The sequence below is a fragment of the Callionymus lyra genome, chromosome 1, assembly GCF_982586985.1.
Source record: "Callionymus lyra chromosome 1, fCalLyr1.hap1.1, whole genome shotgun sequence".
Classification (NCBI taxonomy): Eukaryota; Metazoa; Chordata; class Actinopteri; order Syngnathiformes; family Callionymidae; genus Callionymus; species Callionymus lyra.
In genome coordinates, this window is record NC_141818.1 from 1,753,284 (window position 1) to 1,767,250 (window position 13,967).

The window sequence follows — 13,967 nt, forward strand, 5'->3', positions numbered from 1 at the left end:
CTAATCCAATCGAGTCACTCGCTCTACTTTGAAATTCACCCGAGAAGTAAAACAAAAAGTTGCGAATTGCCTGAATTTTACTTCAAAATCTGCAATGATGGAAAAAAGACCTAGTTTTTTTACATAGTCATGTGATCGTCTGTGCGACGCATGATTGGCTGGAAGTTCGATCAAGTAGCTCGGTGCTCTATTGTTATTGTCTGGTGACTCTATTATACTAACGTTTTTACATTGAATTTAAAAATGCTATGGATTAAAAAATATTGAATTTTTATTTTTGGAATTAGAATATTAAACTTTATGTGTAAAAAGGTTTTACTTTGAAACTATTAACATTTTAATTCAATTATTAAAAACAAATTCAACCTTTAAATATACAAATTATTAATTTCAATTATCCATATAAAAAAATAAAAAAAAACATTTCAATAAATTTGAGTTTCACGTCTCAATATTTTGTTAAATTCAACTTTTCAATATCTGACGACACAAATCTCATCCTTGATATTTGTCATGATTGGCTGAAAGTTTGATCAAGTAGCTCGGTGCTCTGTTGGTATTGTCTGGTAACTCTATTATACCAACGTTTTTATATTGAATTTAAAAGGCTACAAATTAAAAAAGATTGAATTTATGAAAAAAATATTTTTGTTTAATCGGAACAAGGATATCAAACTCTATGTGTAAAAAGGTTTTTACTTTAAAACAATTAACCTTTTTTATTTCAATTTTTCTTTGAAATCAACAAATTGAACCTTGAAGTATAAAAAAAGATTAATTTCAATTATCCATAAAAAAAATACAATGAAAAAAACATTTGAATACATTTCAGTGTCAATATTTTGTTAATTCAACTATTGAATATTCTGACGACACAAATCTGATCCTTGATATTTGTCATGATTGGCTGAAAGTTTGATCAAGTAGATCGGTGCTCTATTGGTTTTGTCTGGTGACTCTATTAAACAAATGTTTTATATTGAATTTAAAAGGCTGCAAATTAAAAAAGATTGAATTTATGAAAAAAATATTTTTGGTTAATCGGAATAAGTATATCAAACTCTATGTGTAAAAAAGTTTTTACTTTAAAACTATTTACCTTTTTTAATAATTTTCTTTTTTTTATTAAACCAACAAATTCAACCTTGAAATATACAAATTATTAATTTCAATTATCCATAAACATTTTTTTTTAAAAGCATTCATGACAATATTTTGTTAAATTAAACTATTGAATATTCTGACGACACAAATCTCATCCTTTATATGTGTCATGATTGGCTGAAAGTTCTATCAAGTAGATCGGTGCTCTGTTGGTATTGTCTGGTGACTCTATTATACCAACGTTTTATATTGAATTTAAAAGGCTACAAATTAAAAAAGATTGAATTTATAAAAAAAAAAATGTTGTTAATCGGAATAAGGATATCAAACTCTATGTGTAAAAAAGTTTTTATTTTATTTATTTAAAACTTAATTAAAAAAATCAAAGTTCAACCCTTCCATATGGATCTGAATCCCTGATCTACTCCCGTCCACCTGGCACCTGCTTGCTGATCTTGGCCCAGGTCTTCTTCAGCCGGTAGATGGCGCTGCGGTTGAGCGCCGAGGTGATCTCCAGCACGCCGTTGTAGTTGTTGAGGCAGCGGCAGATGTCGGCCACCGCCACCCACTTCTCGATGGAGTTGGCCCTGGAGCCCACGTCGGTGTGGGTCATGATCTGAGACGCCACCAGGTTGCTCATCTGGTCACCGTGGCAACGACAAAAGGGATGAGCCGGCGCCGCACGGACACGACGACGAAGGCGGTAAAGACTCACGTCGTTGAAGTGTTGACTGGTTTTCATGATGTACGGCGTGCGCTCGTTCTTGTCCACCTTCATCCAACCCTGACCCAGGAACTCCCTGCGAGAGACATGGTCGTCAAGATCCTTGAGAGTCACGAACGAAGGTGTTTTCCAGCAGGACTGACTCGTAAGGAATGCTCCGGAAGATGATGTGATCCAGCAGAGTGATCTGCTCCGCCAGCTCCATCGCCGACAGCGACTCGAAACACTCGGCCTTCGGACAGTCGGCCTTGAACACGAAGACGAGTCGGAGGTGAGATTTAGAGTTACTATGTCAGTGGCATCACAATCTAGAGAGGAATTTAACCTTTTAAATAAAGAAACTTTATTTGTGTCATCCGAATATTGCATTTTTTTTAAATAAATTGTATTTTATTTTATCAAGTTAAATTTAATTTAATTTTATTACAAGTGATTTTGACAACTTAAATTAAATTAAATAGTATTTATTTACTGTACATTTTATTTAATTGTATGAATTCAATTTTTTTATTTTTTTATTTTACTTAATTGTATTTTATACAATTTTATTTTAATTACTTGTATTTTATTTTAGTAAATTGATATTTATTTTACATAATTGTATTTTATTTAATCAACTTAAATTTTATTTTATTTTATTACAATTTATTTTAACAACTTCAATTTTATTTTATTTTATTACAATTTATTTTAACAACTTAAATTGAATTAAATACTATTATATTACTGTACATTTTATTTTATTCGATCAACTTAATTTTCATTTTATTTTATTTTACTTAGTTGTAATTTATTTTACTTAATTGTATTTTATTTGATCAACTTAAATTAAATTAAATGTTATTTTATTTTATTATATTGTTATTGTTTTATTATACTTTATTTTATTTTATTTTATTTAGTTTTTTTAATTTTATCAACTTAAATGACATTACATTTTATTTTATTCATTTATTTACATTTTTAATAATTACATTCAATTATGTTTCATATTGAAAGTTTTATTTCGTTTTTTAATTAATAATTGAAAAAAGAATATTCGAATATAAAAAGTTTGGCATTTATTAATTTAAATATAATTTTTAAATTTTCAGTTGGTTTGTTTTACAAATAGAATTATATTAGATATTCTAATTCCGATAATTGAAAAATACATTTTCTAAATATGAATTCGTTTTTAATAGTTTTGAAGCAAAACCTTTTTTTACACATAGAGTTTGATATTCTAATTCCAGAAATAAATATTTTATATTCAATATTTTTTTAATTCATAGCATTTCAAATTCAATATAAAATGTTGGTATAAAAGAGTCACTTGATCGAACTTTCAGCCAATCATGCGACACACAGACGATCATGTGACGATGTCTCTTCAACATGGCGTCTCCCAAAGCATTGCTAACACAGAACTAATGCTAGTTTGGATTTCAAAGTAAGAGCTCGGTGCTCGATTGCATTGGTCTGGAAGAATTCACTGTTACACCAGCATTTTATATTGAATTAAAAAAAACTATACATAGATAAATATATGGTTTAGAAGATGTATTTTTGAATTAGTAGAATTAGAATATCGTCACATGGTCTCACCATCTGCAGGATGTCTTCGATCCTCAGCTGTGCGTCGTCCTGCTCGTCCTGAGAGAGGGCGCTAGAGAGGCAGAGTGAGAGTGAGTGTGTGTGTGTGTGTGTGTGTGCGCGCAGGTGTGTGTTGTGTACTTGAGGATGTTGGCCGTAGCTTTCCTCTCCTGAGGAAGAAGGTCTGGATCTCGCAGAACTTCCTCCAGCAGACAAACCACCGACATCTTCAGGTCCCCGATCATCTCGAAGTCCTGCAGGAAACACATTCAGACTCGTGAGTGAGTGAGTGAGTGAGTGAGTGAGTGAGTGAGTGAGTGAGTGAGTGAGTGAGTGAGTGAGTGAGTGGGTGAGTGAGTGAGTGAGTGAGTGAGTGAGTGAGTGAGTGAGTGAGTGAGTGAGTGGGTGAGTGAGTGAGTGAGTGAGTGAGTGAGTGAGTGAGTGAGTGAGTGAGTGAGTGAGTGAACACAAATACATGATCGGTGTGTTGAGCAATTAACTCTGAGCTCAAAAAATTAATTAACTGTGAGTTAACTGTGAGTTAAATGTGAGTTAACTGTGAGTTAACTGTGGGTTAACTCAGAGTTAGCAGTGGAGCGTCTCTCTAACCACAGTCTTGACCCGACAGGTGCTGGTACCTGCGAGTGCTTGGAGACCCAGTGACGCAGCACGTTCAGAACTCTGTTGGTCGCAGCTCGACGGATGATGAACTCTTTGTCACACGTTCTCTCGCTGCTGCTGAAGACTGAAAACAACACACAACAAACACACAACACATTTTCTCCATTGAAAAATCATTTTTTTCACGTTCTGGCAGAAATATGTGGGTGTCAATTTTCCTAAGAATTTGTTCTACATTCTTTCAGAATTAATTTGGGGAGTACATTTTCTCCATTGAAAAAAAAAAAAATTGTCCGAATTATTTTGATATTTATTATAAAATGTTATAATATTTTCTCCATTGTAGAAAAATGTTGGTTAGGTTCTGTCAAAATGATTTGAGGTCTAAATGTATGTGGTAATTTAAAATGAGTGACAGCATTTGTGTTGTGTTCTGTCAGAATAATTTTGGGGAGTACATTTTCTTAATTGTGACAAAATTTATGTCGCGTTCTGTCAGAAATATTTGGGTGTAAATTTATCTTGTTTTACGTTCTCTTATTATTATTATCATTATTTTGGGACTACATTTTCTCTAGATTTTTCCTCATAATTCCGCTAAAATATAGTGTTGGTCTGTTTGAATCTTTAAACAAATAATGATGATTTAAGATAGTTTTCTCTTTACAAACACATTTTGGGTGAAAAAAATGTTTTTTTTTATTCACTAAATCCAAAATATCAAACATTTATTTGAAATAATATTCCATTTAAATGTCAAAATAACTAACTGTACTCATACATAATTAACTAGTCATTAAAAAAGCAAAATCAATATCAATTAAATGTGTTTAAAAGTAAACATTTTTGATTTTGAGTATATATACTGTATATATATATATCTTCTCCATTGTAGCAAAATGTGTTACGTTCTGTCAAAATTATTTTAGATGATTCTTTTTCTACATTTTCACAGAATCTGTTACACACTGTCAGAATCATTTTGAAAATACATTTTTTACATTGTAACAGAACTCGCATTGCGTTCCGTCAGATATATTCTGGGTGTAAATATTCTCCATTTTAAAAGAATATCGGTCACATTCTGCCACTATTGTTTTGGGGAACATTTTTTTCTCGCAAAAAACTGTTGTAATCTACAAGTGTTATTTTGGGGACATTTTCCTGTCCATGCTAACACACACTGTGTTCTTCTGTCAGTATTATTTGGGGATAAGTTGTGTACATACACTGGGATATCATTGTAAAAAAAAGTACATGAATATATGAATCTTATCGTCTCGTTTCTACTGGAGAATCATTACAAACGCCTTCAGATAACCTTGAGTTCTACGTCACGTTAGCGCTCAAGCTAGCTGTTGAACCTAAACCACAAACGTTTCTAACCAGGAAGTCGTTGTTAACCAGTATCCCGGGTCGCTTGTGTGCGATCGATAACAAGCCGGGGGATTTACGTTACATTCATATTCATGGTCATCCAGGAAGTCTGGGCTTCTTCGCTCAGGCCGCTGCCCCCACGACAACCTATTCCCACGCGTACGTTTCACTGAATCTCTCCGTTAAACTCTATCATTGTTGGTCTGAACAACATCCATGAGTTACTTAAACAAATACGTTTTTTTTGGAAGCTTAGTTTGGAAACTAATCGAATTTGGGGCGAGGGTTTGGAAAAGGTTTGAGTCGGTAAATAAGGGATCGGAGGACGGAGAGCAGGTACCTGGCGGTGGACCGTGTCCTGCTGCTGCCGTGGCGATGGCAAAAGCAGAAGCAGGAGAGACGGCGCAGCGGGAGTTTTCTCCAGACTGAACTGCAGAAACACATGTTACTGTCAACTTCTGCCGCTCCTCTGGACAAACCTAAACGACATTTCTGTCAGAATTAATATAGAAATAAATCAATAATTTTTGTCAAAAAAAACCAAATGATTCAACATTAAAATGTGATATTTCTGGTCTCAAAGTTAATTTGATGTTACATAAAGACAAAGTGAGTCTCTGGCTCTATCCCGGAGCGAAGGCGAGCGACGGCGTGGTGGTGTGTGGTGGAGTTGGCGGCGTTTCCTACCCCCGGGCTGCCGGTAGCGGAGGTGTCGTGGCGTGGACGGGGAGCGAGACGGCGACATGTCTCCGGCGTCGCTGCCTTGAGGAGACTCGGGGATGATCTTCTCCAGCGACACTGACTCCAGGACGGCTAGACGAGCACAGAGAGGGAAGAGGAGGATGGTTTACGTTCGATTTTCTTCAGGTTATTTCATACCATTTCCTTTTGTTGTTGCTTTTTTATATTTAGTTCACAATATAAAGTAACACAAAAAAAGTATTGAGACAAATTGATATTGAAGAGAAAAACGTATATTTGTTCTCAATTGTTAAATAATTTGTTTTATGTTCCAACAGAAATATTTTAAGGCTACATTTCCTCCATTGTAATATAATGTATTTTGTGTTCTTTTAGAATTATTTTAGGTCTAAATGTCTGTGTGTTAAATAAAAAAAGATTAAGCATTTTATTCTGAAGAATGTAGTAGATTAAATGAAAACAAATTAAAAAACACTGTTAATATTTTTTCAAATCATGTTTTTTCACCCCTAAAATTTATATTTATTAATTTTTTTAATCAATTAAATTATTTGAAAAATAATAACAAATAACACCTTTCAATAAAGAAAGTATTGGGTTAAATTATATTGAATTAAATTATTTTAAAATAAAATTGAATTAAATTATTTGACAAAATAATTAAATTCTTAAAAAACATTGAAAAAAGAGTCATATATATATATATATATATATATATATATATATATATGCCACACACACATACTGTATATGTATCTCCAGATATCATAACATTTTAAGTACATCCTACATTGATGTATGTTTAATACATTGAACATGTTTTAATTTCTAGTATAAAAATGTTAGTATAATAGTGTCACCAAACAATATCGAAAGAATACTACTATTACTACTAGTAATACTAGAACGAGTACTTGATCGAACAGATATACTTCCATACATAGTATCTTTCATACATTTTCTATGATTGAAAAGTACTTTTTACCTGTTAATCCGAGGCCAAAACACAGATAAATATATTCATTATTTACTCCTGTAAAGGTGTGTACTTGTGAATATTTAAGACGTTAAAAACATAGAATAATTTATATTTTTTTGTTTTCCTGCTACAATGAACCGTCAGGGAGCGACAGGTTTTACAAAGTCAAGCCTCAAAGCACGAATCCCTGAGTTCATCGATGCTAACGCGTCGCTGGTCGTTATCGCGGCACATTTGTCAGCGAGTACCAGGAACACGTGTCGCTGCAGGAATTAGAACAAAAGGTCAAACGCCCTTTGAAGACCAACCACGCGGCTCACGCTGACCTCCGCGGCTCGTATTAAAAATTCGCCGTAACTCGGCGTACGCCTGCATGCCGACGACGCTGGGCTTGACCTCGCCTGGGAAGACGCGGCGTCACCTTTCCCTCGTCTACCATCCAACGCCACCATCTGACGCGGGAGCGGCTCGGAGACCGAGATAACGATGGAACCGCTGAGGACTTCACGGCGTGTTTGACACGGACGTTCCTGGAAAGCCGCTAATGAGGCACCGTATGTAAATCAGGGGTCAGCGCATGTTTAGCATCGGTAGTCACGGGTCAGAACCGGGCACTTGACCCACCAGTCCTAGCAGCCGATGAAGAGTCAACCAATCACATCTTTGGAACGGCAGGGAGGTCCAAAAGCGAGGGGACTGGACTAGTCGATTCGGAGTAATGGTGACCTGAGTGGCTACCGTTACGCTTTGCCGCCCAGCCACCATTGACCTAACAACATAGAATTTAAATAGAGTATTCCAGCGACCAATCGTTCATCGCTCGATAGAGAAGTGTTCAAAAGGCATGATGGGAGTTCACTGTTTTGTTGGTACCAAGTAAGGTGGTTGTGGTAATTAGTGTGTCCCGGTTCTTTGGTGGTACTTATGTTTATCTGCTGGTTTAATAAATGATCCGTTTGTAACAAAGCGAACAAAGCTTCGTTATATTTGCACAGAAACTAATATAGGAAACGAACCACGGAATACATGCCCTTGGACTCTACATAATCCAAATGCGTCATTTTGAACTTTCTTGAACTCCCTCGACCTGGATGAAGAGGAACCAACTCGGATATCTCTGGACCACTGAATACACTGAACTATCTAACTCGTGAAGACTGTGGTGTTTACCTCGGCGGATGCTTCGTCGCAGCTTCCCGCAGAAGGGGTCCACCTTCAGGATTTCCTCTCCGTTGGCAGTCTGGCTCGGACTCTGGTCCGGAGACGTGGGGACCGGGGGAGGCTGGTCCTGCACCTGCTTGGAGTTACCGGGAGGAGGCGAGGTGGACGAGGGAGGCGACGAGGGCGTGGGGGTCTGCAGGGTCTGGGCCGACGTGGGGCTGCTGGCCGCGGACTGGGACGCCGCATGGTTGCCCGCCGGATTGCCCAGAGGACTGGTCAGGTCCAGACCTCCCACTCGGGCGGTGACCGGGGAGTGGAGGGACAGCTTACGCGTCCTGACGGGGGAGGAGGTCCGGGAGTGGATGGAGTGGGGGGGCGGGGAGGAGAACTTGCGGCAGAGACGGGGGGATTTGTCGTTGGCGTGCTCGCCGGCTCGGTTGTTCTGGTTGGTGGCGAAGAAAAGCTCCAAGGACCTGTGGAAGTGAAGCCACATCAATAAGGGATATTAAAAAAACAATAAAGAGAGAGAGGAGCGGAGGGACGTGTGCGGCAGTTTCCCGTTTCTACCAAAAGTCTAATTAGCTTCTCCAGTCCTGTCGGATCCGTTTTTATTTCAGGGGTTATTAAGGATAACCTGAGACGTTTCGTTTCTGTTGCATTTCAAACTGGCTCCTAATGAGAACGTTCAGGTTTGGCTACAGTCTTGATTTTGAGGTTAAACTCTTGAGCTTATGAAGCGGTTTGAAGACATGTCGAACCTCGCTGGATAAATAATTCTATGGTGACGAAAATAGGGGTGAAAAACATGATTTGAAAAAATGGAAACAGTGTTTTTTCATTTGTTTTCATTTCATTTGCTAATTTTATTTTAGAATAAAATACTTAATTTGTTTTGAATAAAAAAATTGTTTTTTTATTTAATAGGCGAGGAAATAAAACATTGCAATAAGAAATAAATGGTTAAATTCAATTATTATTCTTCCATAGAGTCAAGTTACAAAATGTACTTCAATCTATTTTAGATTATTCAAATGTACATTTTTAAACATGAATGTTTTGTATAGAAATTATTTATTTTTGGAAAAAATAAATTTCTCACTATGACAGACTAATGAGAAATGGTTACATTTAAAGAAAAAATTAAGTTGTTGGTTTATTTTACATTTACAAATGTATTTATTTATTCATTTTGTCAGAGATTTGTAAATTTATGCTCCGAACTAGTTGTATGGCTTTTTATATTTTTTAAATGGCATAATGTTGACTGTACTTCAAAAAATGAAAAATAAAAAATAACCAGAAGTGTAAACAAAATTCTCCTTTAAAAATGTTGGATTCATTTTATTGATAAAATAATGCACTTGATACAGATTTCAGAGTGTAATTTCTTAGATTAGATTCTTATTCAAGCTAGTCTTACATGATCTTGTTTATTATTTTTGAATGTGGCGTCAGATTTTATGTGATTTATATGCTCTTTTTGGTAGTTAGAGTCCATACAGCGTAACTTTACCACCACATAACAAATAATGTAGAAGAGGCATTTGTGTCGCATAGAAAGAGAAAATCAATCATTTGATTTTCTGTTGAATGGTTTATTACTGTCGGGGAAATGTTTTAAATATAAAATACTCGGTTATGTTAAGATTTGGCTATGTTTTCTTGAAAATCTTACATTTTTGAAGGAACTTTCACACTAAATGCTACACGCTAGCAGGGCGTAGCTAAAAAGCTAACAGTGCTAGCTTGTTGGTTCCAAGTAGGCGGAGACGATGGATGCCGACGATACGAGTCAAAGCGGAATTTGTTTGTCGATGGAGAAAAAACAAAAAGATCATTCGGATGAAGTTTGAGTCTCAGAGAATGAAAAGACGATTACGTTTTTAAGCGAAGGAACTTCGATGCTACTTGCTAGCTTAGCTAAAAGCTAACAGTGCTAACCAAAGCAACTCTTTGTAAAATATTGAAAATGTATTAATTACAAAAAAGGGGATTATGTCAATTATGTTACGTTTCTTTAGCAGGTTTAACATCAAAACATCTTGACTCAGATGTTAGTTTTTTTTTTGTAGATATTCCTTGTGTTTCATCTGATTTATATCATTGAATTACTACATTAATAATGTGAGAATATATTGATAATATGATTAAATAGAGGAGAAACATTAGTGTCAACATGCAAATATTAACTTGTGGCTTGAGCTCCGGGTCACAGAGAAGAATCGAGCATTCAGGGTCAGAAAGAGAAGAAGAAGAAGAAACATGCGGAGAGAAGATGGAGCCGACATGCTCAAAGTCATGCATCAGAGTTAGGAGAAGGAGAGAGAGAAGGAGAGAGAGAAGGAGAGAGAGAAGGAGAGACAGAAGGAGAGAGAGAAGGAGAGAGAGAAGGACAGAGAGAAGGAGAGAGAGAAGGAGAGACAGAAGGAGAGAGAGAAGGAGAGAGAGAAGGAGAGAGATGGTTACTTGGAGTGATCCATGTTTATCTTCTTCATCTTCAGGCTGAAGTCGGGACAGATGGATGAGATGGACAGACGCTCTAATGAGTGGAACTGAGCCCTGAGGAACACGGAGAAGAACAGGGATGGTCCACAGGTGAACATGTGGAAATGGATGATCGGAGAGAGAGGGAGAGAGAGAGAGAGAGAGAGAGACAGAGAGAGAGAGAGAGAGACAGAGAGAAAGAGAGGGAGAGACAGATATCATAGTTCTTTAATAAAGTGTATGAAATAAAATAACAAAATACTTAAATTGTTGTTGCAATTTAACGTCCGTCCACTAGATGGCAGCGGTCATTACATCCTCCACAGATAAAGACAACAATAAAATCCTTACTGAGGACAAGAGGATACAGTGACTCCAGCAGCCTTTAAAGCTGATGTTTGGACATATTTTGGTTTGAAAACAAATGAAAGCAGTTACGACTTCGTGATATTTACTCTGTTTATTTGGCTTCGTGATTATAAACTTTGGTAATTTGAGCGTAAATCTAACCAATCACAGAAGGAAACACACAATGTTAACCAATCAGAAGCAACTTGGGAAGGTCTTTGTGTCGCTGACTATCTTTCATAACACAACAGTCAACTGAACAAATGAGCTGCACTTTAATCTATTGTATCTATTGATTTATTTATTGTTATTATTAATATTTTATTCAACAATTGATTGTAGATTTCACTAAGTTTATATGTTTTGGATAAAATAAAATGGCAGGTTTAAGACGCGAATACTTAATTGATTGCCGAATACATCTTCTAAAAATAATATTGATTTTTAAAACCTCATATTTTAGCTAAGAAGAGTATGAGTCGTTGTCCAGGACGACAGATTTATGATGCTAAATAAATAGCAACAAAAACAAGTGTATTCATGTGTTGGTTCAAAATGAAAGTAGGTCAATGTCACCGATAAGTGTTGAAGATATTAAGATAAGATAAGGGACAGAACTGATGGATGCCAACGACACGAGTAAGACTGGAATTATTTTGATGGAAAAACAAACACAGAGATCAGTCGGACGAGTTGAGCGTCAAACGATGAAAAGATTATTTTTAAATGAATCCTCCTACTTCCTGTTAGGTGACATTTTTTTGTTCTGTGACTTGAACTATGTTTTGTTTCCTTGTGTGATTGAATTTGACTCCTTGATACAATAGATAGAAACTATTAATTCATTAATGTATTCATTTACAACGTTGTGTTACCCTTGTTAGCTTAGCTTAGCATTCATTCTGCGGGGGACTGTAGCACCCCCATAACACTTATTATCTCAATATATTATAAAAATGAGAATCTCAATTCAATGAATCTACCAATAAATAACAAATGAAATATCAAAGACATTTAACGGCAAGAAAACATTGAAATACTGTATATAAATAAATGTCTCAAAGATGCTCTTGTTATATATATGATGGTGGAACTCAAACCAAAATGGCTGCCGTGAACATTTTCACACACAGTGTGTTAGCATTGAGACGTGTGGGCACACACACAGATACACACACACACACAGACACACACAGAGACACACACACACACACACACACATACATACATGGATACACATGGAAACACACACACAATGTTACAAACACAAAGGCGCACACACAGAGACACACACACTTGGATACACACAGACACACAAACAGATACGCATATAGAGTACATTTACGCATGGATTCACACACAAAGACACACACAAGTGGATACACACATGGATACAAACACAGACACACACACACATGGTTACACACACTTAGATACACACAGACACACACAAATGTATACACACACACATGGATACACACACACAGAGACACACACTTTTATACACACATAGAGACACACACTTGGATACATGCACACATGTGGATACACACTAACAGACGCAAGGATACACATACACAGAGACAAATGGATACACTCACACACACATGGATACACACACAGACACACTTGGATATAGACGCACAGACACACATGGATACACACACACAGATACGGATGGATATACACACACAGACACACACAGACACACACACACTGACACACATGGATACACACACAGACACACATGGATACACACACAGACACACATGGACACACACACACACACACACAGGCATGCATGGATATACACACACAGACACACATGGATACACACACAGACACACACATGGATACACACACACAGACACACATGGATACACACACACACACATGGATACACACACAGACACACATGGACACACACACAGACATGCATGGATATACACGCACAGACACACATGTATATACACACACACACACATGGATACACACACACAGACACACATGGCTATACACACAGAAATACACACACACACACATGGATACTCTCAAACACACAGACACACACACCCCCACACACGCACACACACACACACACACACACACACACACACACACACGGATACACACACAGACACACATGGATACACACACACAGAAACACACACACACACACACACACACACACACATGGACACACACACAGACATACATGGATATACACGCACAGACACACACACACACAGACACACATGGATACACACACACACACAGACACACACACAGACACACACACAGACACGCACACCTAAATCATTTGCTAAGTGTAAAAAAAACCTCAAAACTTGCAACAACCATGTTGTGCGTCATCTCTTGATTGAGAAAATAGTCGCACAAATAAGAGAACTAACTTGTGTTCACCAAACAAAATGGCCGCCGTGAGTGACGTTATCGTGCGTGTTAGCGACGAGACGTCTGTGTACCTGATAGGGATGGAAGAAAAGGGCTTCTTGTAGATGTCGGCCAGCTTGTCCATGACGACGGTCGCCGTGGTGAAGATCCTGTAGGTGTGCAGGAAGGTGTTGAGGAAGTCGATGGACAGGAAGCGCAGGTCGGTCAGCCTCTCCAGCAGACGCTCCACGCTGGCGTAGCGGATCTGCGGGACCTTGCAGGAGTTGAGCGTCTTGCTGAAGCAAATGTCAACATCATCTTTATGGAGACGCACATCGGATCTGATGGATACACGTTTACAAAAAAACACACACACAACGAAGCATGGGTGACTGCTGCACTGCTCGGCAAGAACAGAGTGTCACGAAAAAACAACCGTCGAAAAAGGATAAACAGGATTCCTCCCCGAAGAAGCCACGATAAAAAGGAACCGTCGGT

At 37.2% G+C, this 13,967-nt stretch overlaps 1 protein-coding gene across 1 annotated transcript in view; it reads right to left on the bottom strand.

Moving 5' to 3' along the window:
* LOC148087363 (ras-specific guanine nucleotide-releasing factor 2-like) overlaps window positions 1–13,967 on the bottom strand; it is a 34,802-nt gene that overhangs the window by 5,157 nt on the left and 15,678 nt on the right. The window contains exons 9-19 of the mRNA XM_087786256.1: window positions 13,562–13,810; window positions 10,710–10,802; window positions 8,253–8,716; window positions 6,089–6,214; window positions 5,742–5,831; window positions 4,042–4,148; window positions 3,545–3,657; window positions 3,416–3,476; window positions 1,972–2,075; window positions 1,820–1,904; window positions 1,547–1,744 (exon numbers count right to left, since the gene is read on the bottom strand). Of these exons, the coding sequence (XP_087642382.1) occupies window positions 1,547–1,744; window positions 1,820–1,904; window positions 1,972–2,075; window positions 3,416–3,476; window positions 3,545–3,657; window positions 4,042–4,148; window positions 5,742–5,831; window positions 6,089–6,214; window positions 8,253–8,716; window positions 10,710–10,802; window positions 13,562–13,810 (1,690 nt within the window). The remainder of the gene's footprint in view (window positions 1–1,546; window positions 1,745–1,819; window positions 1,905–1,971; window positions 2,076–3,415; window positions 3,477–3,544; window positions 3,658–4,041; window positions 4,149–5,741; window positions 5,832–6,088; window positions 6,215–8,252; window positions 8,717–10,709; window positions 10,803–13,561; window positions 13,811–13,967) is intronic.